The following is a 26,467-nucleotide window of genomic DNA, read 5'->3' on the forward strand; positions in this document are numbered from 1 at the left end:
GCCTGAGTTTTGGTTGACATGCAGACCAAACAAGTGGTGGACCCTTAACCACACCACCTTAACCTATTGCTTGGCAGCTTCGAGAGCTAGGGTTTGGTTAGATTTATATATTACTTTCAATTTTTTATTTGATTTAATTGTATACATAGCTACCTGAACATTCATCATAGAATTGATGATGATCAATTTGCCTATCAGAGAGGCTCCTTTGCTGTAAAATCTTTCACCAATCCTAGTGTTTGATAACAGTGTCATAATTTTTTTTTTCTTCATGGAATTGTCTCGGAAAGTTATCTTTGTTTTTCAATTGATTAAAATCCTGCTTTCTCTTAACTAGTAGCTAGCTTTAGAAATAAAAAATTGTGATATAGATGTTTATATTAAAAAATCAATGTGATTAGCTAAAATTGACAAGAATAATAATAATTACTTCTCAAAAGATGGATTGGTTTGTCAAAATTTCCATATGAAAATTTGATAGTTTTAATCAAGTTACTTTTATATAAAGACACAAAGAGTTAGAATCAATGCAAGGATCCATAAGGAACACACATCAATTGATAAAATGAAATAATGTTGGAATTGGCACCACTTCAACAATAAGGGATTCGCTTATAAGGGACGACCCACATAGGGGTAACACCTCTCGAAACCATAAGAGTTAATATCATGTATAGCCGTTGTAAGATTCTCTAAGGAATAGGACTTCTAATAGTGTTTGACTTAGGAATACGAATCATAATAGTTTTAGGTTTATCTTCATAAACTTAGTATATAAATACATTATTCTCTTGTATGAGTGATATAGAAAATATAGCAAATACATAATTCCTTGTAACGAAAGAGGTGAGAAATTATTTCAATAATATTAACTCTGTTGAACATAACCCGATTTTGGGTAAATCAGAATAAATCGCGCGTGCTTCTTTCTCTTTACTTGTTACGTTATTTGTGTGATAGTTCATTTTCTTTGATTCCAAATGCTCTTTAGTTATTTCAAATATTACATAGGAAGACAAATATAAAATATTTTATATATTTTCATGTGTAACATTAGTCATAATTATAAGTGAGAATTAACAATCACATGAATGAGATATATAATATATAGCATGGTTGTTATGTAATTAAAGAACATTATCCAACACCAAACACACTCATAATCAAGCAAGAACAGAAAGAACACGGCGATTTACTATGATTCACTTATCCTTTATCGGATAAACTACATTCACATTGAGCTCCGAAAAGGGAGGAGCTCACTGCACTAATTATTAACCCAAGAATCATAGTTACAAACTCACAATGAATCAACCTAAAGAACAACCATTGATACAAGATATCCTATAACCGGCCCTTAGAGAATCTCGCTAGGACACTCTAAACCGAGAGAACTAACCCTTCCAAGAATGATTACAACCCTAACCACTCAAGTCTACCCGATTACAACAATCTTTATCAAGACTTTCCCACAAACCCTAGATGAGTATTATGTCGCTCAATCGAATGAAGGAGAAGCAAAAATGTGTTCTTCGAATTTGGGGAAAATTGAGTTTATATACCGTTGACCTGGAGGCTGAATGATGGCCGTTGGATCATATGAAGATTGATGGTCAGGATTCACACAACATTTCTTTGAAACTACATCTTCCAACTTAACCCAATACTACACCGTTTTCAAGCTTCCACTTCAACAATGGTTGTACTTCTAACTTTCGAATTCCCAATAATATTAACTTTTATATTTCTATAATCTATACACATATTTCTATCATAATGTAAAAAATTTCGTGAAGCATTTATGGAATTTTGTTATTCATAAAATATGTTTGTGTTTTATATATATATATATATATATATATATATATATAGCAGCTCTTGTTTATTATTAATTTTCATGCTTAACAAAAAGGCTATAAGGTTATTAGTCCTAACATGCGCTCCAGAGAGGGCGGCCGACCCTATTGTTTTTCTCTCAGTCTGACAAGCTAAGACATTGATCAAAGCTTTTTATTTTTGTTTATTTTTTTCTCCACTGCTTCTTGAAGTTTGATTCAAAACTATAATATATATGTAATTAATATTTATTGATTTCAACAAGGAAATTCACAAATTTGTTTTAAAGTATCTACTTAAAGTAATTCATAGATCATTACAAGTAATTATAAATATGGGGCTATGACAGTATTAATTAGACTTGAGCAGACAGACTGCAGTCAGAGATTTTGATCCCCTGATGAGGTGAGTTTAATTAATTAAATAGAGAGTTTTAGATGGCGATGGAGCACAATTGCCGGTTGATGAATGTAGTTGACTCATTGACCATTCCTCTTCTGCCAACAACAATTAATTTTTGAATTGTGACAATGACATCAGTTTATGGTATCTTCTTCTCGATTACGGAATCAGGTGACATACTTTTAATAAAATGATGCGATCTCATACTGTGATTCATAAAAGAACCCACATGACGTGAGTTATCACTGTCTTTTTGACCTTTCACATTGTCAATATCTGAGTTTTCTTCCCCACATATTTATGTATGTAAGCACAAACTTATCGTATAATGCAAACTTAAAGTCTGATTTTAAGTATAAAACTTGTACAGGTCCTACAGGATACAGAACAGGATCAAATGAAATTGTGAAATCAATAAACAGTCGCTATATATGCGACGCTGCCGTTTTCCATGTTTTTGAGTACTAGCTTCATTGAAGAAGAGATCAAAAGAAACATTGTATACCGATGCTATTAATTTCGTGTGTAGGTGAAAGCCTCGTCAGAACAGTATTCTTCCGGTGATAGTTGTGATAAGAGTTCATAGGGCAATGGAAAAAAACATATTGTATTGTTGTAAAACTAGTTATAATGATGATAAAATCAATAAATGAAATTAGGGAATTGAAGAAAAAAGATAGAACCAGTGCTTTAACAGACTTTACTTGCCAGATTTGATTGATTCTGGTCAGAAAACTTTCAGCAAAACAGTGTTTAATGGAACTGCAGAGACTTCTCTCTTGGTAATTGCCCGTATTGTGCAAGCATGCTGTAACCATAAATGTTTTAAAAAACTAGAAGATTCCAATTTTGGATTTGGAATGAAAAAGGAGAGAGAGAGAGATGGAACCAAACTGATCTCATCATCAATCACTCACTGCTCTAGTCAAAGATGTTTATAAAGGCAGAAACTGAAACACTAAAAACACAACAACCCCAAATAAATAAACCCAAAAACAAAGACGAATTATGTAATATATAATATAATGTAAAACAAAGTGAAAATGAAAAAAATATTCAACAAACCCTATTGCCATGCAAATGCAAAAAGATGGTTAGGAACTTTCAGTTCATATCTAACTTCTTGTCCCACATATCCAAAGCTCTAGTCCCCATTTTTAACAGATGGTTATAGTACAACAATCCCCTAAGCTCAAAACCAAACTAGCTGAGCGTGTACATGATCTCAAAAAGCTGCCCCCAAAACCCCATCTTCTGTACATAAACCAAAAACTCCTCTTTCTTTCCTTCCTTGCATGACCCCATTTGTCAGTTTGTTATGTCTCTCTCTCTCTCTCTCTCTCTCTCTCTCTCTCTCTCTCTCTCTGTGGGTGCCGTGTTAAACCACATAAATTTCTTTCAACAGTACTTACTTCATTCATTTATTCAATCCTACTTAAACCTTACTTAAACATTAATATCACTTTAATGTAATGTAATTAGCTAGAAAGGAGGATCCAAACGTGGCTGTATGTGTGTCCCTCCTCCTGCTGCATAGCTCCTTCCCCAATTCAATCCCTCCTCCTGATTGCTCAGTGACCCGTCTCTCCCTCCTGACGATCCTCCGCTTAAATCATTGCCACCACCACGGCTTGAACCGGCGATGAACCCGTGCCCGACTGGCGCGCCAATGCATGTGTAGTTTGACTCACCCGGTGCGCCCATGTAATTTAGGTTTTGGTGAGGGTGTTGGGAATGGGAATGAGAAGAGGGGCTGGTGAGGACGTGGCCGACGTAGTACTCGTTCATGGGATGATGTGGAGGGTACTGTGTGGAGTAGGAAGTTAGGCGTGAAGATGAAGGGTAAGGGTAGGGAGGTTGCAGTGGTTGTGACGGCGGTGGAGGTGGTGGTGCTGGCGGTGGCTGTGGTATCATAGTAGAAGAAGAACCAGTGAATAGTCTTGGCGGGTACACTGATCTGAATGGATCTCCAATATGTCCTGCTGGATGGTAACTTCCTGCGGTGATTGGATGGCACCTGGTGGTAAGAATAAAAATTATTTCATTCATCAAGAAACAAAACAACAACAAAAGGATGAAGAAGAAAATGATTATTTTTCCATTTCTGGTCTTGATCATAATAATAATGCTTCTTCTGTTGTTATTCTCTTTTTCGTGCAAAAAAGTAGAAAAAGAATATATGAAACTAAAAAAATAACAAATCGTCCTTGATGTTAGACATTGATCAAATCAAGTAAAACAATTTCTGGGTATCTTGTGAAACCTCAAAAGAAGAAGAATGGTAAGAAAAATAAATAAATTGAAAAAAAAAATAAACATACCCTAGATGAGGGGTTCCTTGAGCGGCTAGGTTATCGTTACTGAAGACGAGCTGACGAGCCCGGTTCAGTGTCTCTGTCTCCCTCTCTGAACGCAACCAACAAAAACAACACCACAAATCAAATCAAATCAAATCCCTCAACGAGAAATTCATCAGAGAAAAAACCTAGCTATAAACTTTGTTTCCCTCAAAGATTGACAAGACTTGAGCTTTATTTTTTCGCTTTTTTTTATGGGGTGTATAAAATGTAGGATGAAAAAGTAGTGACCACTGTACAAAAACAAAGTATGGAAGGCGCAAACTTTGTTAGTGAAAACAAGTCAATAGAAAGAAGGAAATGAGTTGCCTTGTCGGTGGCGGTTCATGTGTCCCCCAAGAGCTTGAGATTTGCAGAACTTGAGGGAACAAAACCTACACTGATAGACCTTCCCGCACTCATCTTTCCCATCCTTAGCGCCGCTTTTCTTTTTCCTGTAGCCTACACAACCAAAACCAAAACCAATAAAAGTAGCTTCGATGAGACCAGACAACCCTAATTACCCAAATCATGTTTGAAAAATATTATAAAATACTAACACCACCTACATTATTTTTATTTTGCTCTTCCTTTTTCATGTTTGTTTTTAATTTTAAGCTTTGAAACTTTGAAGAGCGTGAAAATATATGTTTATTGTTCTTCTTTTCTGTCTTAATTAGTGAAGTTATTTTGTATTACCAGAAGCTGAAGAGGAATCATCCAAGACTTGTTTGCCATCTCTAATACTGAAATCTTCAGGCAAGTTGTTGAGGTCCAAAGGGTTCCTCTCAGGTCTCCTGCAAAATTTAAAAAACAAAGTTTAACAGAGAAGAGAGATAGATAGATAAAAAGAGTGAAAAAGATGGATTCAAAAGAGTGATGTGAGTGAGTAAGAAAAGAAGAAGAGAAAAGAAAAGAAAAAGAAGAGAAGGGATAAATGAATGGATGGATGGATGGAAGTGTGGGGAAGACCTACATGGTACCGACAGAGAAAGACAGAAAAAATATGGGGTAAACTAAACAATCTTTCAGATGGGAAGATATAAGTAAAGCTTTAGAAAATTATAAGACTTCAGTTTGAGACTGCTATATAGAGGCTAGTTGAGTGAAGGTAGAGAAAAAGGAGGTTTGAAAGTTCTCTATCAGTTTTCTCTGCCACCCACTCTGGACTCATCTCTCTCTCTCTCACTCTAAAAATTGAAAGAACAAGAGAGGACAGTGGGTCTCGTGACTTTAAAAAGAAGAAGAGGCTTAAGCAGGTCTTATTATATGATTTGGTTAGATGAGTTAGGGATTGAGAAGGACGTTGCCTTAGTATTTTTTTTCTTTTCTTTTATCTTTTGTCGGGAATGGGCTAACTCTATTGCCCTAGAACTAGTAGTGTCGTCTTCAATCATTCAATCAAATCTATATCTATTGACTATTATATTCATCCTTGTTCCTTGTTAGAGCTCTTTATAGATTTATATTTCATTAACACATCACATCATCAAACTCTTAAATTAACTTTATGATTTTGATTTCAAGATATATATATATATACACAACATCGATCCCTGCCCTAAAACTCATCTCATCTTCGATCTATGTTAAATGGTCCCCAGGGTTAAGGGTTTGCTGTCCTCTCCTGGTGATGATTGTACCCTGGCTCTTGCCCTGGAACATGGAACTGTTACTATCAAAATCTAATTATTAGGGTTTTGTGATCTAAGTTGGGATACAGATCTATCTGATCCCAAATATTGTTTTATTCCTTGGAATTTCCTAGTTCCTTCCTCTCTGTCCTTTTCATTGTGTGTATGTCAATTTTAATTCAACAAAAACTGTTGATTCTGGCTTTTCGACCTTAGATTAAATTAACTAACCATACTGTTTATATCTTAATCAGGAGCAAATAATTCAATTAATTTGTTGTTTATTTGATTATTCTGGGATTGAATCGATTGACAATTTTATATTGAGCTGCTATATATGCTTTAGTTAACAAGTTTCCAAAACCGAGGTGGGGTTCAAGCTATCTGTTGAAAAACAAATTCATTCATTTTCAACTAATTAATTAATGTCCAAATATACTTATGAATAAAAATATATGCTTTGTTCAATAAATTCTCTTACCAAATACTGATTAATTAAGATTTCAGAAAACACTTTAACTGTTCAACGAACATATATTTTTCGAGATTTTCAAGCTCTTTTGTTATCAATGATGAGCCGAATAACTCAAATGCGTTTCACCCCAGAAAGGCAAAAGCTATTAACAATACATTTCTACTTCTTGTTCTCCACGAACCTGTGATTTGATCTCAAAACCTCTCATACAACTCGATAAATATAGTTAATCTTCCCAACCCCACTTAATATATTATACAGAATGATAAATATCTAGGTGGTTTGATCTCGAAACATCTCATATATGTAACTTGACGTACATATATGGTTAAAAAATTTACTGAGGAACCTTTATATATTTCCAAGTCCTCATTAAGAATCAACATGTCCACCATGATATTTGAGAGATTCTCCATGATTAATCTGTCCCTTGGAATATGAGCTTATTGATGCGTGAAATTAAGCTGCAGCATGGAGGTGACTAGCAATTGCTGGTGATCTGGGTACCAGCTGCAATAGTTTTTGTCAACAGCACAGAAAAATATTATCAGGTGGTTCATGGACCACTCTACTTTTAGCTTGTTTTGATTACAATAAGTATAACAGATTTTATTCAGCAAGCAGGCAATACCCCGCACCCAAACAACACTAAGTTTCCTGCACGTACAAGCTTACTTACAGATCCTCCATTATTGCTTTCATTTCCTTTCAGTGGTCCTTCCAACCATCATTCAATCTTCCCTTCAACACATTTCCCAATTTTCAATTTTTCTCATTCTTCTTATAAGTTCATATCCACTGCCTAACTTTGCCTAAACCATCCAATCCATTTCTATATATGTTATGCATTACACTTGATCTTCCTTCTATTTCTTCAAATTCCCTTCTTGTAATCAAGCCACATTAGGAATTTCTACATTCATCTTGCAAAAGTCTACAATTTTGTTTCTCTGAACCAAATTATTTCGCACCACTTTATGTGGTCCTAATGCAAATAATTAGTTTCACCAAATCTGCAACTGTGGTTCCCCAAGAATAAAAGATAAATTTTAGCTTCTCATAGCTTTTTCACATGAAAATTAAATAAAGAGTGCTCGCTCATTCATGTGTCAACATTCTTACCTAGAGATGGTTGCAATACAAAGAGATTACATTATTTGTCGCAACCATTTGTTTCATTCTAATGTTTCATTATAATATTGATAGTTGAAATATAACGATGCCCTTCAGATGAGAATTAATTTAAGGGCAAGAATTTAATTAGAAAGCAGACCTAGAGCTATAGCTATAGCTATATATAGACATCGGCGTTTCCAATCGGAAAATTTAGATGTGCAGCTATAAGAACTACGAAATGACAAGCTTATCGGGCACTGAATCCAAGTTATAGACTGAATCAGACCAGGATAATTTAATGGAGTTAACGTACTTTGTACCTAACTATTAGCAAATTAATATTAAAATTGAGATTGGAAACATTTTTTCTTGTTATTTTTGGTCATATTTGGGGCTACCTAGACATCTACTTGGCTCGATGTTATGTGATGGTTTTAAAAGCAGATTTTGATCCCAATGAATGCAGTGCAGCTCATTTTAGGAGAAAGAAATTTAATTTTCATTGCATTGATTCATCTAATCATCTTCACTATTCCTGCAAAAAAGTGTTTTGTGTACAATTAATACAAATCAAACTTCAAATATTTCAAGAAAATTAACGACTTGACGATTAATACTTTGTTATTCCATGCAATGCGATATCAAATATTATGTGCAATATTAGAAGCTTAGATTGAATGGCATTTTCTGTGCTTAATTATTGAAGATTTAAGAATTTTTAGTTCTTTTTTTTTTTTTTTTTCCTTGGTTTAAGTTCCATTTTTTTTTTTTTTTTTTCCTTGGTTTAAGTTCCAAAATCTTTAAGCATTTTGATAGTTAATTAGGATGTCTAAGCATTTTATAAACCTTTTTCTTTTTAATTTTGTTATGTCTGGAAAAGCAGGACTGACGTAGAGCCCAGTCAACGTAAGTGGTCAAGGTCTAGGAAGATCTTGCTGCCATTCAGACGCGGCCACATCGCATGCTGACATGAGTAGCATGCTCCTGCCAGTGCAGTGGGTGCTGGAGGTCGTCCACATGTCCAATCCCTGCATAAAAGCGAGGAAATCACGCGAGTAGGTGAATAACGGGACGCAAAGGAGGATTTGCATGGTACTTAACCCCTTTTTATGGATTCAGTAATGATTACCTCAATGTATTTCGCTATAAATAAAGAGATTCTCTCCCGTTTAGGGGATTCGCTCATTTTTTACTCTTGATTAGTTATCTTCTCTCTGTAATAACACTCTCTCGCTCTCTCATTTGTATTCTCATCAGCTTACTAAACCGCGACCTGATCCTTTAAATATAAATACAATATTAGTTGATGTAGGATTCGCTTGTTTAAGTATCTGAACCATTTTAAACATTGTCTTGCCACCATTTACATTCTCAATCCCCAATTCACGTGTGTCTTCTGGGCCAGCTCAACATTTCACATGTGTGTTTAGTTGGTGTCAAAATCACGCATCAACAAATTTGATTCATTATTATGGTGAATATATGTTTATTGATTATGATTTTTTAAAGGATTAATATTATTTGAAAGACACTTATTTTAGAAACCTAAAAAAGAATGACACAAATTTTACTTGTATCAATAAACGGAAACATTTTATCCTCAAATGTCATCTTTTTAATATTTTTCTCTAAAAAAGTGTTAATTTATTGATAAAAAGTGTAAAAAAGTGTATGTTTGTCGACATTTTTATTTTTATTTTTTAAAAATAAACGTTCACTAATTTATAATAACATTTTTTTAAATGATCAAGAATGATACTGTTAAAATAAGAAAAATTAATGTTATTTATATATTTTCGTTTACAATAATACTATGTGCACTAACCATTTTGTACTAATCCAAGTACTAACATTGAAAATTTGAATTACTTTTTTGGCAGAAATTTCAAATTTTCAATGTTAGTACTTGGATTAGTACAAATGGTTAGTGCATATAGTATTGCCCTTTTGTTTAACAGGTCTTGAGAGGGAAGGCTCCTAGAACATATTTTAGGAACTTTATTTGTTGTTTTATTTGGTATAATTGTTCCAAGTCAAATTTTTATCTACGGAATTTATTTTTGTTTTTAAGTTATCACTTATTGTTGTGATGTTTTTAATAATATAAGATTTTAATTGTAATTCATTTATTTTTGGAATGAGAGTATGCAACATGTTCAATAGATTGAAACCATATCCCTTCTCCTCGAAATTAGCCATTACATCATTCACAAACTCCTAAATAATTAACAACAAAATAAATTAATAAAGAAATATTAATTAATAAGTAAGAGACATGTTTTAACTCCAAAAATTATAGTATTTTTTATTTAATTTTCTCCGGCCATAGCTTATATTCTAATAATATAATTAATTTAGAACTATATTGTAAAGTTATACTAAGAAATCTTGCAAAGTGAATAACATTGAACCTTGCTACTATTCAACATAGTGTAATATTTATCATCTAACTAAATAAATTATATTTATATATAGTTTTTTTCTTAATTAAATTGCAAAAAGAATGTTTTGGAGATGAAACTAATTTATGCATGAATTTTTAGTCCTATCTAATTTTTATTTTTCGATTTTGTTTAATACTATTTGAGTAAAACTTATAGAAGAGGAGCGGTCGTAGAGCTAAATTCATGCCATGAACAACCCATGTCACAAAATTTTTTAAATTTTATATAAAAATTATCAATTTTGTCTTTATAAATTCAGATTTTCTCTTTGGCCACCCTAGTTTTTGAACATCACACTCATACATTTGCAACTTTTGTTCTCTAACCCTTTTATTCATTGAACATTACTTTTGGCCCCCCAAATAAAATTTTCTGGCTCCACCGTTAAAGAATAGCTTATGGAATTGTAGCTTTTATGAAAAAGTTATTGCCTTGTTTGGTTAAAAAAAATGTAAAAGAATTTTTTAGTGTTAACTTACTTAAAAGGGTTTTAATATACAAGAATAAATCAACTCAAAAATAAAAATAGAAAAATGATATATTTTTTTTTTTAAAATTTCAACACTTTAAAAAAACTCAAAAATAGCGTATAGGAGAAGCTTAAATTTTGAGTTTTCTAAAATTTATTCTAAATCCTACAAGTGTTTTTGAAACGTCTCCAACAACCTAAAACACTTCAAAAAATGCTTAGGGTCTGCTTGGGAGTTTTATGGTAGTGGTTATGAGGGTAAACCATCATAGCGGTTTTGAGAGTAAACTACTGTAGCGGTTTTGAGGGGTTTTTAGTAGCGGATTTTAAAACACTCAACTTGTGCTTGGGAGTTTATTTTCCAATAGTTCTGACAGTTTTTCAAAATGATAAATTTACATATATGCCCATAACAAAACCCTAACAAAAAGTGTAAAATATCAACTCTGAGTGTTTTTTCAGCTTCGTAATCTTTTCTCTAATGAGATTAAGAAAGAAAATTACAAGTCTGATTCTTCGCAAGACCCATTACTACCACCTGGTCCTGCTCCGTTACCACCAAAGTTGAAACCCCACCTTGAAAGATCTGATTCATTGCTTGCTAAACATAAACAATCTACTCCCATTATTGTCTGTCGTAAATGCAGTTCTGTTTCTACTAAACCTTCCACTTCTTTTACATTTGCTCGACAACAACAACAACAAACTGATGACAAGAAGCCGTCTGCTGATATAAAGCAGCCCTCTGTAGAACGAAGTAGCAGCTTGTTGAAGGTCAAAACAGAAGAGAAAGCTGTAACGACTGGAGCTAGAAGCTCCAGAAGAAGCAACAGAAATCTAACAACTAATACTAATAATACCACTTCTCCTCCTTGTAACAAAAAACAAAACGTCACCTCAGGTTCAAAAGCTGGTTCAGGTTCATGTTCTGTTGATAAACAAGAAACTCTGAAAGAGATAAGAAGACGAGTGAGGGATCAAGCACATCTATTCTGTGACTTTTTTTTTAGTAGCAAAGAGATTATTAATAGTGGAAAGGGGTTTTTTGGGATAAAAATTAAAAACCAGCCAAAACACCCCGATTTGGGGTATTTTATGAACCTCTCAAAAATACACAACACTGGTTTTAGGAGGTTTTTAAACCAGTCAAAATCAATCCATAAAAAATCTGACAAGTAATAGTTTTTAAACATCTCAAAATCAGTCTAATTAAAAACCTTCCAAAATTAGCGAAAAAAAAAAAAAACTCCCAAACATGGATTTAAATAAGCTCTTTTATGGCCAACAAATAAGCCCAACCAAACAAGCTTTTTTTTTTTTTTTTCCTCTTTCTTCTACTTGGGGTTAATATGAAAAGTTCATAAAATTTATAGGGTAAATATGAAAATCTTATAAAATTTGTTTAATTAGTGTGATATTAATGACTTTGGCAGTTATTATGAGATTTTAATTTAAGGGTAAAAATGTCATTACAATATTTCAATGAATTTTTAATGAGTGATGCTATTGGTCCAATATTTTATCTCTTTAAACCTCAATCATTATCAAATTTTTAGTTACGATTTTATCCCTAATTAAAATTATTAAATGAGATATAAAAGAATTATAAAAATTTAATAAATAATAAAATGATAAAAAAAATTTGTAAAAAACATGAAAAGGCCCAAGATTGAGAAAGCCTAAAAAAAGGCCCACTACACTATCCTTTCCTTATCCTTCGAAAATTTCAGTCTCAATCTCATCCTTTCAATGGCGTCTCTTCTCTCACTCAACTCACTAACTCTTAACGCCTCTTCTCCTTTCAAAGGCAACATCTGTAACTTAAGACCAAACCCATCTCACTTCTTTGATTTCTCGCTCAAAGTCCAGCGCCAGCAAAACAGAACTTCACTCACTATCCTCAACCAAGCTGCTGCAACACCAGCACCTCCTGCTTCGGTTTCAGGTCCGGTTACGAACATCCGGTTCCGCCTTGACAACCTTGGCCCGCAACCGGGTTCGAGAAAGAAAGGGAAGAGAAAGGGAAGAGGGATATCAGCTGGGCAAGGGGGCAGTTGTGGGTTTGGAATGAGAGGTCAAAAGTCAAGGTCTGGTCCCGGTGTTAGAAAAGGCTTTGAAGGTGGTCAAATGCCGCTTTATCGTCGAATTCCCAAGCTTCGGGGGATTGCTGGAGGTAATTTTGGGAGTTGGAATTGCAAAATTTTGATTTTCTTTACGTGTTTCCAAGTTACCCTTTTAAGGATTTTGTGAATTGTATGTTGTCATGGTGATGATTTGATGAATTCATCTTATTTAACTGCATTTGGAGGTGAAAAAATGTCATATTTGACAGGGCCATTGGATAAGTTGATAGTTTTTTTTTTTTTTTCGTGTGTGTGTGTAATTGGTTAGTTTCTAATATCCGAATTGTCAACTGATAAGTGTTTGGTTTTCATTTTTTTTTTGTTAAAGTTCGCAATATACTGCTGCTTTTTTTATATGTTTAAGTGGCCCATTTAAGCATTTTGTGAACTGAATGTTGTCATCATGATGATTTTATTTCTCCACACCTTGTGGGATTGGTATGGATTTATAAGATGAATGTTTGATATTCAAATTGAGAAGCAACAAATTCGTTTTGTTTTGTATGTTGTTTTATGCAATTGATTCCATGTGTTATGAGAAGCCTTAGTTTTCAATTTTCGTGTTATGGTTGCAATGATGGATTGGATTTTTTGTGGATCTACTTGTGGCAATGCTATTGTTGTGGGACGTCCGGATGAGTGCTAAATTGATTTTCTCTTTTAAAGGGAAAATGTTGGAGAGTCTTTGGTGTTGAGATTTCTCTTGCTTAGTTTGAAATCCTTTTGTCTTTTATTGGTAAGCATCAATTTCTTTCTTAACATTGGTAGTTGAATTTTGTGTACTCTTGTTCTTTCTTGTGCTTGTATCTCTGTATGTGTGAATATCCTTAGAATTCTTACTGACATCTTTCTCTTCTTGTTACTACAAGGTATGCATGCGGGGTTACCTAAATATGTCCCAGTTAACTTGAAAGACATAGAAGCTGCAGGATTTCAGGAAGGTGATGAGGTTTCACTGGAGAGTTTGAAGAAGAAGGGTTTGATCAATCCCTCTGGAAGAGAAAGGAGACTCCCTTTAAAGGTACTGTTGGCCTGATCTTGTCACTAACTTCAAAACATCGATCTATTTGTCTATAAATTCTCATTACATCTTACATGCAAAACATAGTGCTAATTTCTAATAGAAAGACAACTATTTGATCTGTTTCATTTAGGTCCATGAAATAAGATATGCTTAATTTTTGCTTCTATGCATTTTACAATATCGAACATGGAAAAAGCAACTACTGTACTATTTACTGTTTATTTTGATCTGCAAAATATATTGCCTGGACTTGTAAACATTTTGGGATTGATAGTGAAGTACCTTTATCTTAGTTACACATATCTTGGTACTCAAGACCGTATACTTTTGGCTCAGACTTGATCTTTTTTCCTCGTAGATCAAGTGTTTAACACTGTTATGTGCGGCTCTCTCTCTCTGTGAGTGCATATGTTTGCCTGTCTTGACACACGTGTGTGTAATCAACCATGTTATTTGAACAGTTTTGTTTTTATATTAATTTGTGCTAATCATGAATGAGACTTTATTTTCTCTAATTCCACTTTGATCAAGTATTTGAGAGGCTTGGTACCAGACCTACTATTATTGCGCAAACCAAAGTGCCAATTGATTATGTTGATTTCAGTAAGGCAGTGGTGGTGTAATAATTTGGTTCTTCTGCTACCAATAAGCAGAAAGAAATTATTGGGCTAATCTCTCAATTTTGTGTGCATTTAAGTGCTTTTTAAGCATCATCATTAGGTGTAATACGGAATAAAGTCAATAAAACCTGCAAAATACGAGAGACAACAAAGTTTCCGTTTTGTCACAGGTCAATAATTGCCTTTTTTAGCCTCCTTTATAACAGCTGCATGCAACTTCACATTACCAAATCACATGTATCGACCAGATCTAATAGTGGTATAAATTAAGCTAATAATGATTGGGTATTTGTTCTCCAAAGCTTCCTTTTGCTTTTTGATTTTTTGGTAATCTTTCAGTTTCCTTCCTGCCTTTTTTCTAAAGAAAACACAACTGTCATTGCTACTTTGAGCCAGTGCAAAATTGAGATATAGTAATAAACTTTGGACTTTTAAGGAGACCTGAATCCAAAAAATCTAATTTTGAAGTTTCATTTGGAATCTCTTGTTCCAAATGGTTTTATAAGTGTAGGATTGTTGGTGATAGAGTTTCTAAACACAGTATCAAAACAAAGATCTTGGGTTCGAATCTCTCGTGTGTCTAGGTTCATGGTCGGAGAAAGAAACCTGAGCTGCAACGAATATCACTATCAATTTCTCAGTGTCAGCTTAAAAACTACAAATAAATCCTAGTAGCAAACATGTGCTTTTAAGAAGAGAGTAGACAACATGGTTTAATGGCTTTTGGGAAACATTTTCAGTTTTATATGATTGTTTTGCTTGTTTAATGTTGGATTCAGATTCTCGGTGATGGGGAACTAAGCGTGAAGTTGAACTTTAAGGCTCGCGCCTTCTCAACAGCAGCAAAGGAGAAGCTTGAAGCTGCTGGTTGTTCCCTCACCGTGTTACCTGGTCGAAAGAAGTGGGTAAAACCATCAGTTGCCAAGAACCTCGCGCGTGCTGAAGAATACTTTGCCAAGAAGAAAGCTGCTGCAGCTGCTTCTGAACCAGCTTCTGCTTAAACTTTAACTTTAAATGTCAAAATAGAGTTATTGTAGGGTGTTCAATTCTTTTCCTTGTGTTTTGCAGGTTTTTTCGGTAGAGAATTAAGGATGAAGAGGGTTATCCATCCCTAAAAATGTACTTTCTTGTAACTGTTTCTTCTACATATTCAATCCCATTGAAAATTCTGTTTACTTTTTCAGCCTAAAGTATGATATATGTATCATGGTATCTAGATATTTTTTAATAAAAAAGTATTGATTTGAAAGGGTCAATAAATCAAACATGGCATCCCATTTTGGACCAAATACCAAATGTGTTGGTGGGAATCTCCAAGTAAGCAAAAGATTTTACAAAATGGTCAAAATCCAAATAATCAAATTGGAAATGCTGATTGACATCAGAGGCTTATTTGAATTGGAATACACTTGCAATAATAAAAGAATGCCTCGTGCCCAAAACCAATAGTATAAAGTTGTAGGGGGTATGGGGTGGGTCCTGAAGCATAGAATTTTCTTTTAATTGGACATAATCATTTGGAATTAATTCCTCTCTTGATAAAAGAAAACCAACCCATCTCTCTTTTCTTTTTTCCTTTTCAATTTCTTGTCGTTTCATCACCAACCTCTCTACTGTACGAGAATGAGATTTTTTTCATTGTTTTTTGTTTATAATTTAAAGTTCGTTTGATTGGACATAATTCTTAGCTGAAAAAGTTCATTTAAAGTTTAACCGTCTCTAAGTGATCAGATTTGACAATAAAAACTTTTGAATGTATTACTCAAGAGATCTTGAGTTTGATTCTTTTCGGTTGATAGTAGAGATGATCACTAGAGGATTTAACCCGAAAGATTAGTCGGTTAAGTCACCAAAAATAAAAAGAAGTTTATTTAAGGTTATAATATGATGACATATTTGAGCATACATCATACAAAGTGTTTTATTTTTCTAATTATTTAAAAATAATTATCTCTTTTGAAAAAGACCCTTCATGAGAATTTAACAAGGAATTGCTTCTTAATTAGACAAGGGAAGAAGAGTAGTAGCTTTCCTCACAAAATTTTAGCCTAAGCTAACTTATTCAATGGGGTTAACACAAATTTGAAAATGACATTGAACTATTTAATATCAACAAAGTTAGATGATTTAACTTGGTGCTGACACGTGGCAACACCCCAATTACTGTTTTTGTTAATTGCATTAAAAACTTGATTATTATTAGGTTAATTGGAGTTTTCTGTGAGGATAATAACTATGGAACCATTCTTGCTAGCTTTTGTCTACGCACTTCGATTGGTCCTTGTAAGTGATTAGTACAACATCTCATCGTCATAATCATCTGCTTAAATCTTGGGAGTCTTGTTCTCAACTTAATAGACATGTCCGTGCAAGTCTAGACCTAAAACAGATAATATTTACTTTTGCGGACCTAAGATGTTACATTTATGGCTGCTTTTGTTTTAATTTTTTTTCACTATCCTATCTTATTATCTTATCAAATCCAATGAAATAATTATTTTTCTATTCAATTCAAAATTCAATTATATTTTATTCAACTCAAAATATTTAACAATTACTTTTCTCAATAAAAGTTTATAAATTAACAAAAACACCCCCACACATCCCAAGCTACTATCACCCGCCAATAGCCACTGTTGCCACTACCACCGTCAAACGTTAGTGCCATAACAACACACGACTGGCTAGATTTGGCCAGTCATGCGTCGATCTGACCTTTTTCGGCAAGATCCACCATGGATCTGGTCGAAAACGACAAGATTTACCGCCCAAGATATGGTCGTTGACTGTCAAAAATCTGGCCATCAACGACAACTATTGTTTGGCCACCGTCAATGGTCGGATCTGACTAGAAAATGACAGATCAGTGCACGATCGGCCAAATCCAGCCAGTCGTGCGCATTCTGATCATCGTCTGACTGCTAGTAATAGTTGGGTGAATATGGATATTTTTGTTAATTTATAAACTTTTATTGTGGGAGGTGTTTAGTTAAATTAACAAATGTAACAGGTTAAAAAAGAATCTAAATATTTTATAAAACACGTTCTCGTAATTCTATCATATGTCATTAGAATACTATTCTAAAAAGTAAAACAAACGCACCTTTCAAACCAAATAACTAACAATTTTTCTATAACAAAACTCTATTTTCTCATAAGATGCTATGATAAGATCATTTACTGAATTCGAATAAACCCTATTGGAATTTGGACAGATCAACAAAAGCAACAATAGCTTCTTGGTACAATTTTTTGTCAATTGGGAATCAATGTGTCACATAATGACATCAATTTTATAACTAATTAATTAATAAAAAAAAAATGGGTTAATTTTGTCACGTAGTATTGTTTACTAAAACATGGACAAAATGGTAAATACGGTAGTTCACGAGTGTACTATATTTAATTAATTGTTGTTATAAAGAGTTAGATTTGTCAATTCTTAGTTAATAACAACCTCAAATTTTAAAATTGATGGATATATTTGATGCACGATATTTACAATAAAATAAAAAATTGACCTTGTTATGCATTATTTATTTAGAAAATAAAATCAAAACATGTTTTACACAAAAAGACAAAATTTCAGTTAATTTTGTTAATTCTTAGTTGATAACGAATTTTTTTTTTTTTTTTGAAAACTAAACTCTATTTGACACAATTTACTTCAATAAACTCGAATATTATCACTATATTCAAAAAATTGTACTAAAGGAAACAACAAATGGAACCATTCTTGGGCTTCTATGAAGGAATTAGTACTTCTTTGGATCTTAGCTTCTGGTAGAAAAAATTGTCACATAATATATAACTAATAAATGGAACTAAGTAGTTTAATTATTTTATAATACAAATGGGTTAATTTTGTCATGTAGTATTGTTTACTAGAACCATGGAAAAAATGGTTAATATGGTAGTTAACGAATGTTTATTATATTAATTGTCGTTATAATGATTAGATTTGTCAATTTTTAGTTATACAACCTTGATTTTTAAATTGATTGATGTTTTTATGCACAATATTTTAATTTAAAAAGAATTACCATGTTATGCATTTTTTATTAATTTAATCACTATTTTTAGTTAATTTGCTTGAAATATATAAATTATTCGTGGCATAGAATAAATTCAAGTGTCTATGTCTTGAAATTTATAAATTGTAAAAACTTTCATTATACTCACATCGATGTTGTATAGCGAGAATTCAAGAAATTATTGCTGACAAGAGTAAAATCTTAATCATTACTGATAGTATGATGATAAAACAAAAGAGGTTTCATAAACTCTTAAAGTTTGAGTCTCTATAAGCGTTAATAGGGGTGCTCACTGACCACTGAAAGTTTATTTGTCGTCAACTTTAAGATCTCAGAGATTAGTTGAGGTGTGTAAACTGGTCGGGACACATTCAATCAAAAAAAAAAAAAAATCTTGTTTTTTTTTCAAAAACATTCATTCATGTCATAAATATATTTAAACAATACGTTTTGAAATTCTTAAAATCAAAACCTTCATATTATAAAGACAATTCAATTTTTTCGAAAAATTATCTCTGGATGACGATAAAAGTCTTGATTATTTCATGATGTTCGAAATAGGATCGATTATCGAAGTTCATAATAAGCATGGATGAGAATGGTTGGTCCAAAATGATGATATTGTTGACAAGTTGTTAAAAAGAAAAAAATTTGATGAAATTTAATTTAAAAAAAAAAAGAAAAAAGGTTGTAATAGTGAGAAAAACGTGGGGAAGATGTCAATTATTTCCAAATGGTAACATCGCAGCTACTTGGGTTTGGTTCCTATTTCATGTTTCTTGGAGCAACGCCCTCCACGTGATTATTTAATAAGAATCAAATCAACCCAGCCCACAATTATTTTTTTATTATTACTTCAGGAAATATCGTATTCAATTATTCATATCCTCCTCTCAGACATCTTATCTTCTTTATTATTTTTCTATTATTTAGAATCTTTTCTTTTTCTCAATATATTATGTTAATACTTTTCTCTCAATCTTTACCCATAAAAACCTAACCCTATCCAAATTTCAAAACTAAATTTATGAAAACGTCTTTCTTCTTATTGGTACGTTTTTTTGATAATTTTAGAAAATTTAAATTTAATCATAAATCTAATTATTTGATTAATCGTTTATGGATTACTGAATTCATTAATTAACATAGAGTGTTAAAAGGATGAATTTTGATTTAGTTATATTTTAATTCGATTTAAGCATTATTAATTATAATTATTATATTCCAATAAATAAATAGAAATGCGATGAAAATATCAAAATAAAGTAATTTAAAAAAAAAAAAAATCTTGTAACCCATGCCGACCACGTCTTCGTATCAATGTTTGAACATGGGCACGTGTCAAGAAATGAAAGCGACTGGTGTTTTACTTGGAAATCACACAAGGCGTTGACAAAAAAGACGAGGTTGTTGTTGAAGGTTGATGGGCTCTCGGGTTTGGGTCGGTTCGGTACGTAACTTTGAGATTTTTTTAAATAAATTATTATTATTTTTTGAAACTTGGGTACTGATACCAAGGCGATTTCTCGCGGGAGGCACCGCCTGCATGGGCAAGGGCAATTTCTTAAAATGACTATTTTACCCCCTTGATTTTTTTTAATTTTTTTTTTTACTTAACACCCCTTTTCTTCTAGTTTGGAAACTAATTATATTCACCTGATTTTAATTTTTTAAGTAAAGTGTATTGTTGAATCAAAGTAAAAGAGAAAATATATTTGAAAAATGCTAAAAAAAAAAAGAAAAATACAAACTGAAAATTACAAATTTTACAAAAACAGAAAATATTTTAAAGGTATGGAACACACCTTCTCATAAGTAGTTGTACATGTATCCGTTGCACATAAGAATTATTCGAAAATCCAAAGTGGTGAATAAAATCACCTCAAACCTCTGTTCTCATGGGTCGGATGAAAAAAAAACCTTTAAACCGTTGAAATTAGTTATACCTAAAGAGTCTTTTGATTGAGTCATAATAGAGATATCTATCGCATTTATGTAATCACTTTAGTCTATTAGACTTGTAGAATGTTCAATGAACCTAAAGATTAGACGATTTAATTGGCAATTGTGCCCGGAATACTATAGTTATTTTAAAAAAAAAAATCACCTCAAACCCTAGGGGATAAAATCATAAATAAGAAAACCTTTTAATAAAAAAACAAAAATGTAAAAACGGAAAAGCAAAAGCAAGGAGAAAGTGAAACAAAGACATTAAACAAGTTGGTGTGTGTTTGCAGGTCTTGTCCCACTGAAATTAAAAATAAAAATAAATAAATAAAACTAAGCTTCGCTGTTGGCTGTTGGCCTGTTGCCCAATATCAAAACTACTGACTTTTCTCTCTCTTTCTCTTTCTCTTTCTTTAAAATTTAACATTTTCACCCCCCTTTTTCCTTCCCTATAAATCTCTCACCTTCCCTTCCTGTACTGCTCTGACCCCTCTACGCCTAACGTCTTCAAAGCTTCCATTTTCATTTCCAATTTTTTGTTTTTTTTTTTCATTTCCATGTGTTGTGTTTGTGTTAAGTGTTGTTAATATAGTTGAGAGTTGAGAGTTTTCAAGCTGTGCCTGTACAGTTAAGTTAAAGGTATTGTCTTTAAGCTCGTTAGATCTCTTTATCTCTTCCTCTTCTCTTCTTTCTTTCTTCACAAACTCTTTAAGCTTTAGATCTGTTTCTTTTGATCTTTTTCTTGCTAGGAATTTTCTTCAAGTTTGGGTTTTTTTGATCTCATACTCTTTGCAGATCTGTCAAGAATTCAAAGTAATCTCGTTTGTTTTATCAACTTTTACTTTTGAGTTTTAAACGTGAGAACCCATCTGGGTTCAGGTTATAAACTTTGAATTTCAAGTTTTTTTTCTTTCTTGCTTTGACAGAAAGATTCAGTTTTTAAGTTTGTATATTTTCTGGGTTTTGCTCAAAAGCTTCAAATTTTGGGTCTTTTTATGATGGTTGAACCAGATCTTAAGTTCAAGTATGTTGGATGTTAGATCTTGAGCTTTGAATTTACAAATTTTTGTGTTATTTTTTCTCTGCAGGAGAGAATTTTCTTGTTTATAAAGAATAGAGGTAGAAACATAGAAGAAAAATGAATCAGTGTGCGATCCAGCAGAACATAGTCACAGGTCGTGAAGAGATGAGAACCTCAGTTTCAGACAGGAGAGACCATGTTGTTTGTCCTAAACCACGCCGTCTTGGTGTCCTTCACGCAACCATCAACGACCCTCAACCTGTTCGCTCTCTCAGATGGAACCTTAGGTAAAAAATTTATACTTCGTCTTAAAATTTTGAAGCCTCTAGAAGATCAGAACTTTATCTCTTGGTGTTAATAATTTGGTTTTGTTGTGATTTTCAGCCACCAATCAGAGGCGTTGGATCCAAGAGCAGGATCTGATCTTTTCGACATCATACTCCCAAAGGTATTTTGTTCATCCTTGTGAATATTTTTATTTATTGGTAGGATATGTGGGTGATTGAGCATGAATAACAAGTGATTGATTTTAATTTAAGTTATGAAATAAAAATCTGAACTTGGAACCATGAAAATTCTGGTTAGAATATGGTTTCTAGATGTTAGATGATATTAGGGTTGAATGGTTGGTGTCGTGTTGTTGAGAAATAATTTTGATTTGTTAATGTTTCTATAGGGTGGTTATGGTGGTATGGAACAATCTTGTACACAAGTATTAGCATCGTCACCCCCATTTTTTTGTGGGTCGCCGCCCCCATTTTTTTGTGGGTCGCCACCTAGCAGAGTAGCTAACCCATTAATACACGATTCGCGTTTTGGAGATGAGAAGATCATCACCCCGGTGTCACCGGTGCAGCTTTCACTTTCACCATCTTCTTCAAGGAAGACTGGTGGAGGAGGAGGAGGAGGAGGAGGAGGAGGCTGTGTTCGACCCAATTTTGGTAACAAACCTGCAGTGAGAATTGAGGGGTTTGATTGCAGGGATAGGCGCAATTGCAGCATCCCTGCATTGGCATAGAACCAATTCATCTATCAACAAAAGTACATATAGAAAAAAGATCAGGAGCTAATGAATTTTTACTTTACAGAAGCACAAAGAAGTTTGATGATAGCATGAGGTGAGTTTTGAAGTTCTCAAGAGATGGTAAAAGAAAGATCCTTTGTTTAGTGTAAATATGTTTATAAAGAAAGGATTCTTCATTTCATTTCTTTCTTTGTATGTAATTATGTATCTTGTAAGTAAGCTCAAATAATTAAGAGGGGTAATTAGGTTTAATGGTTTGGAAGAGTATGAAATTCGGTTTTTCTGTGTTGAGAAAACCCCATTTGGCTTGTTGTATTATATAAGTAAAAGAAGTCTCAATTGTGATGGGAAGTTTTCTTCTTTTCGGGTTCATTGAAGTTTCTATGAAAGGCACCATATGGGAACAACAATTTGTACAAAGACTTGCTATTTTGAGTCAACTTTGTAGTTGTAGTCATTTACAATGTGAATATACCTTTTGTGTTGTTTCTTCGTTTTATTCTCTCTTTCTTTTGGAACTTGGTACCTTTCGCTTATGCTTCACGCCAATAATATGGTCTCATGACATGAGTCATGAGCAGCATCTTCCTCAATCTTCTCATCCATTGCTTGGAATTATTGATCAAGAATACCATCTAATGGCTTGAGTTGAGGTCTCTGAAAAAGTCTAATGGGTTCAAACTTTAATCATTCGATGTCCACAGTAATTTCAGGAGATCCTTAAATATACAGCCATACCATCATCTTTGCTTTTTGTCCCTTGAAGGAGAAACTTTAATGGCCACACCAGCATCATGGCTCATAATGAAATTCTGTCTCTGTCTCCACTCTAGTGGTTGAATAAATTAAAGTTGCAACATTTGCATACAATTTCTGGTGGCAATTTTTTTGTTTATAATTGAGGTTCAATTTGAGAGAGATTTAAAGAAGCATCAGATAAAGTGATTGTGCATCTTACAAGAAAGCTCTATGAATGCAGAATCCAGCTTTTAACAAATTTCCTTTTACTTTTTTCTCAGTAGAATCTAATCTTCTCTTTTACTTTGGCCTTCTTTTTCTCCAAGAAGTGAAAATCTCTGTAAACAAAAACAAGTTAAATCCCAACAAGCCTTAGCTTCTTGTGTGAGTTGTGCCATGGGGAGCTCATTATGGTTTTTTCAGGCATGCCTGTTTTTGATATTCATTAAATTAATTGTGGAGTTTGAATTTGATAGATCTTATGCAGTCTGTCACCACCTTTGACTAGCTGTTAAAGCTCAATTCTCAAGCCCTAACCCCCTAACCCTTATCATGAGGGAAAGCTGTTTAATTTATTTCTTGAATAATGCCATTTTCTTTTGCACGTTAGGGCTGAAAAATAAGTTAAGACTTGGTGCACATGATTCCCATAAATGTCTGTAAAAGATAATTTAGTTTATACCAAGAACAATGCCTACCCATGACTGAAATTATAGCTCTGTATAGTGAGCTTGGGCCAGAATTGAAACCCTGGTGCTCCATATACAAGTCCAAGATGGTTAACTCTTTTGGGTTATTGAGCCTTGAGAGCCCACAGCAAATTAGAGCAAGAGGTGGCATGTGAATATGTGTTGTGCTCACAGAATTTCACAAAATTGCTTCCATCATTACCGTGCAAACTCCCCATTTCTTAATACAATCTTTCCCTTCTCATCTTCTCTAATTTGTTCCTTCCCTATAAATATCATCATCATCATCATCAACTTTTCACTCACTCACTCTCCTTACCGTTTCATTCACGTTGCCAAACTTTTTTCTTACTATATACGTCTTTAAAAGGGAGAGGCAAGGCGCCACAAGAGGTGAAGATTCAAGCACAATGAGGAAGAAGAGCAAAAGGACAGTTGAGAAAGTGGAGGAGGAGGCCAAGAATGGTACTGTAGAATTGGCTCCAATGATGGCAGACAACTGGTTAGCTTGTGAAGAGTGGCCATGGTTAAAAGGAGTTGTGGATGAGCAAATGTCATGGGGATATTACTGTTTGCCAAATTGGGGTGTGGAGTTTATGGCTGAGTCTTATAATGCATTGTTCAGTGATGTGGTTTGGGATGATGATATTTGGAATTTGAAGAGTATCAAAGCCATCCCAAATCCATGAAATTTAAATTCAGTAACCATTTCAATTTTTCTCGTGTATTTAATTAACTTTCCTTTTGTTTGATGATGAACTTAATTCTGGCTTGTAATTGTGGGTTGATCAAATTAATCCATTCCCAAGTGGGTGCCTGATCTTTTTACAGCTTAACACCATCACAATCACAAGATGAATTCACAACCAACACAAGTAATTGTGGTTGTTGAGATGAATGGTGACAAAATTCCTTTAATGAGTTACCAAATTAGGTTGTGGTTGACCCACTTTGATCTCTTTTGTTTGTCAGCTGGTGACCATGACTAATATTTGCTGAAATTATTAACTTTTTGCTAGAATCGAAACAGGATTTAGCTTTGTTCCTCAAAAACACAACAATACAAATTTTATTGAAACAAATTAAGAAAGAATTGAAGTTGCCAACAAAGGAAAAGCTTTAAGCTTAGAAGCGAGGAGGCTTGTAGGCAATGAAACTGATGCACTGGACTTGACGTTTGTTGTCGAATCCGATGATTCGGATGAATGCATTCGGATAAGCCTTCTTGGCCTCTTCAAGCTCCTTCAACACTTGAGATGAATCTGTGCATCCGAACATAGGGAGCTTCCACATTGTCCAGTACCTGCCATCTTGGTATCCAGGGGATCTGTGGTTCTCACGGTAAACGAATCCGTGCTACAAATGTACATTATTGAACGATATCAACTTAAGAAATCGCTTGACTTGAAAGTTTAAATCATTAAACAAGGATTTAATGTTAAGTTTTAGTCTAACAATTACCTCTAACTCAAATTCCAAGCAAGGAACCCATCCCTGGCGAAGAAGGTAATCAACTTCCTTTGCTAATGATTCAGAAGAGAGAGGTGGGAGATATGAAAGGGTCTCAAACTTCTTCTTTCCAGTTGGAGGCCAAACCTGTAGTACTCAGACAGAATCAATAAACTTCTTCGTATTTCAGGTTAACCATGTTTAGATATAATATAATAATCAAATTGGTTAAGGAACCTGCATGCACTGAACTCTTCCACCATTGCTGGCTACAGAGGTAATGTCATCGTTGAGCTGGCGAGTTGCTGGGAAGGTTGAAAAAGACTTAAGGCCTGTGAATGGTGCAACGGCGCTAGCTTGTGCCGGTGTGGCACGGTTAATGGAGGCAACTGTGGCAGATGAGACTACTGACGATGCCATTGCCTTTTTCTTCCCTTGGCTATTAGACTCAAGTTCAAGTAATCAGTTGAAGAGGCCTTTTAAGTGCTGCCTAGTCTTGTATTTATACACAAATTCTTACCAATTCACCACTTGGATCATCTCAACCCCTCATTGTTCAATCGAATGGCTTAAAATTCATGTAAAATTTCTGGGATTTTTTTTGGTTCATTGGATGATGCTAGGAGTTAGATTACAAGCTGATGGCCACATAACTGTGGAGGAATTTTGATTTCAAGCCTTATCAAGAAGCAGTGCAGAGGATGCGCCACTTGGCAGACAATCACAGTCTTATCTCTTGCAGGGAATGATGACATGAACCTGTGATTGTCACTAGTTTATTCTTTATTGTCAATCGTTTCTTAGCTTCATTTCTGTGTTGTGTTATGGGAATGTGAGCAAGGTCTAGCTAAAATCATACATTGCCACAAACTGTTACTTCCATTGCAGTAAACTGAAACAAAAATTGATCTTTTGATAAACTATTAAAAGCAAGACAACTACAATTTCTGATTTTTTTAGGCATAATCTGGCCAGATAAGGTATAAAAAGGCCAACCATAATGCTCTGCGACGCTGCAATGCCTATGCGGCATCGTGGAGCAACCAGTGTTGTGATGTCATCCGGTTGCGTTTAATATAATTTCTG

At 33.7% G+C, this 26,467-nt stretch overlaps 4 protein-coding genes across 4 annotated transcripts; 2 read left to right on the top strand and 2 right to left on the bottom strand.

The window, feature by feature from the left end:
* Nucleotides 1-3,373: 3,373 nt before the first annotated feature.
* On the bottom strand, nt 3,374-11,338 carry LOC116114224 (zinc finger protein JAGGED-like). Its single transcript, XM_031400377.1, has 5 exons — nt 11,217-11,338; nt 5,274-5,371; nt 4,905-5,036; nt 4,560-4,644; nt 3,374-4,255 (listed from the first exon to the last, which is right to left on the bottom strand). Exons 1-5 carry the CDS (start codon nt 11,336-11,338, stop codon nt 3,721-3,723), a joined length of 972 nt encoding a protein of 323 aa, XP_031256237.1. The 3' UTR covers nt 3,374-3,720.
* Nucleotides 11,339-12,424: 1,086 nt separating this feature from the next.
* LOC116114254 (50S ribosomal protein L15, chloroplastic) lies at nt 12,425-15,652 on the top strand. Its single transcript, XM_031400414.1, has 3 exons — nt 12,425-12,885; nt 13,705-13,856; nt 15,259-15,652. Exons 1-3 carry the CDS (start codon nt 12,462-12,464, stop codon nt 15,478-15,480), a joined length of 798 nt encoding a protein of 265 aa, XP_031256274.1. The 5' UTR covers nt 12,425-12,461; the 3' UTR covers nt 15,481-15,652.
* A 5,181-nt stretch (nt 15,653-20,833) lies between these two features.
* Nucleotides 20,834-22,998, top strand: LOC116114251. Its single transcript, XM_031400410.1, has 4 exons — nt 20,834-21,099; nt 21,549-21,768; nt 21,866-21,929; nt 22,158-22,998. Exons 2-4 carry the CDS (start codon nt 21,599-21,601, stop codon nt 22,497-22,499), a joined length of 576 nt encoding a protein of 191 aa, XP_031256270.1. The 5' UTR covers nt 20,834-21,099; nt 21,549-21,598; the 3' UTR covers nt 22,500-22,998.
* A 1,926-nt stretch (nt 22,999-24,924) lies between these two features.
* On the bottom strand, nt 24,925-25,868 carry LOC116114243 (ribulose bisphosphate carboxylase small chain, chloroplastic-like). The gene is made up of 3 exons (XM_031400402.1): nt 25,619-25,868; nt 25,394-25,528; nt 24,925-25,288 (listed from the first exon to the last, which is right to left on the bottom strand). The coding sequence occupies exons 1-3, from the start codon at nt 25,799-25,801 to the stop codon at nt 25,058-25,060; spliced, it is 549 nt and encodes a 182-aa protein (XP_031256262.1). The 5' UTR covers nt 25,802-25,868; the 3' UTR covers nt 24,925-25,057.
* Nucleotides 25,869-26,467: the final 599 nt, after the last annotated feature.

The sequence above is a fragment of the Pistacia vera genome, unplaced genomic scaffold (genome assembly GCF_008641045.1).
Source record: "Pistacia vera cultivar Batoury unplaced genomic scaffold, PisVer_v2 Contig704, whole genome shotgun sequence".
Classification (NCBI taxonomy): Eukaryota; Viridiplantae; Streptophyta; class Magnoliopsida; order Sapindales; family Anacardiaceae; genus Pistacia; species Pistacia vera.

Bases quoted from the DNA above. Each gene is read 5' to 3' on its own strand.
- LOC116114224 (XM_031400377.1), bottom strand. From the start codon at position 11,338: ATGGGAGTAGATTGTTTATGTTTAGCAAGCAATGAATCAGATCTTTCA. The intron at 5,372-11,216 runs GTAATTTTCTTT...TAAATTTTGCAG, and splicing joins TCTTGCGAAGAATCAGACTT to GAGACCTGAGAGGAACCCTT. The intron at 5,037-5,273 runs GTAATACAAAAT...TTGGTTGTGTAG, and splicing joins TGATTCCTCTTCAGCTTCTG to GCTACAGGAAAAAGAAAAGC.
- LOC116114254 (XM_031400414.1), top strand. From the start codon at position 12,462: ATGGCGTCTCTTCTCTCACTCAACTCACTAACTCTTAACGCCTCTTCT. The intron at 12,886-13,704 runs GTAATTTTGGGA...TGTTACTACAAG, and splicing joins GCTTCGGGGGATTGCTGGAG to GTATGCATGCGGGGTTACCT. The intron at 13,857-15,258 runs GTACTGTTGGCC...TGTTGGATTCAG, and splicing joins AAAGGAGACTCCCTTTAAAG to ATTCTCGGTGATGGGGAACT.
- LOC116114251 (XM_031400410.1), top strand. From the start codon at position 21,599: ATGAATCAGTGTGCGATCCAGCAGAACATAGTCACAGGTCGTGAAGAG. The intron at 21,769-21,865 runs GTAAAAAATTTA...TGTGATTTTCAG, and splicing joins TCTCTCAGATGGAACCTTAG to CCACCAATCAGAGGCGTTGG. The intron at 21,930-22,157 runs GTATTTTGTTCA...ATGTTTCTATAG, and splicing joins TCGACATCATACTCCCAAAG to GGTGGTTATGGTGGTATGGA.
- LOC116114243 (XM_031400402.1), bottom strand. From the start codon at position 25,801: ATGGCATCGTCAGTAGTCTCATCTGCCACAGTTGCCTCCATTAACCGT. The intron at 25,529-25,618 runs GTTCCTTAACCA...TGAGTACTACAG, and splicing joins GAAGAGTTCAGTGCATGCAG to GTTTGGCCTCCAACTGGAAA. The intron at 25,289-25,393 runs GTAATTGTTAGA...GTACATTTGTAG, and splicing joins GCTTGGAATTTGAGTTAGAG to CACGGATTCGTTTACCGTGA.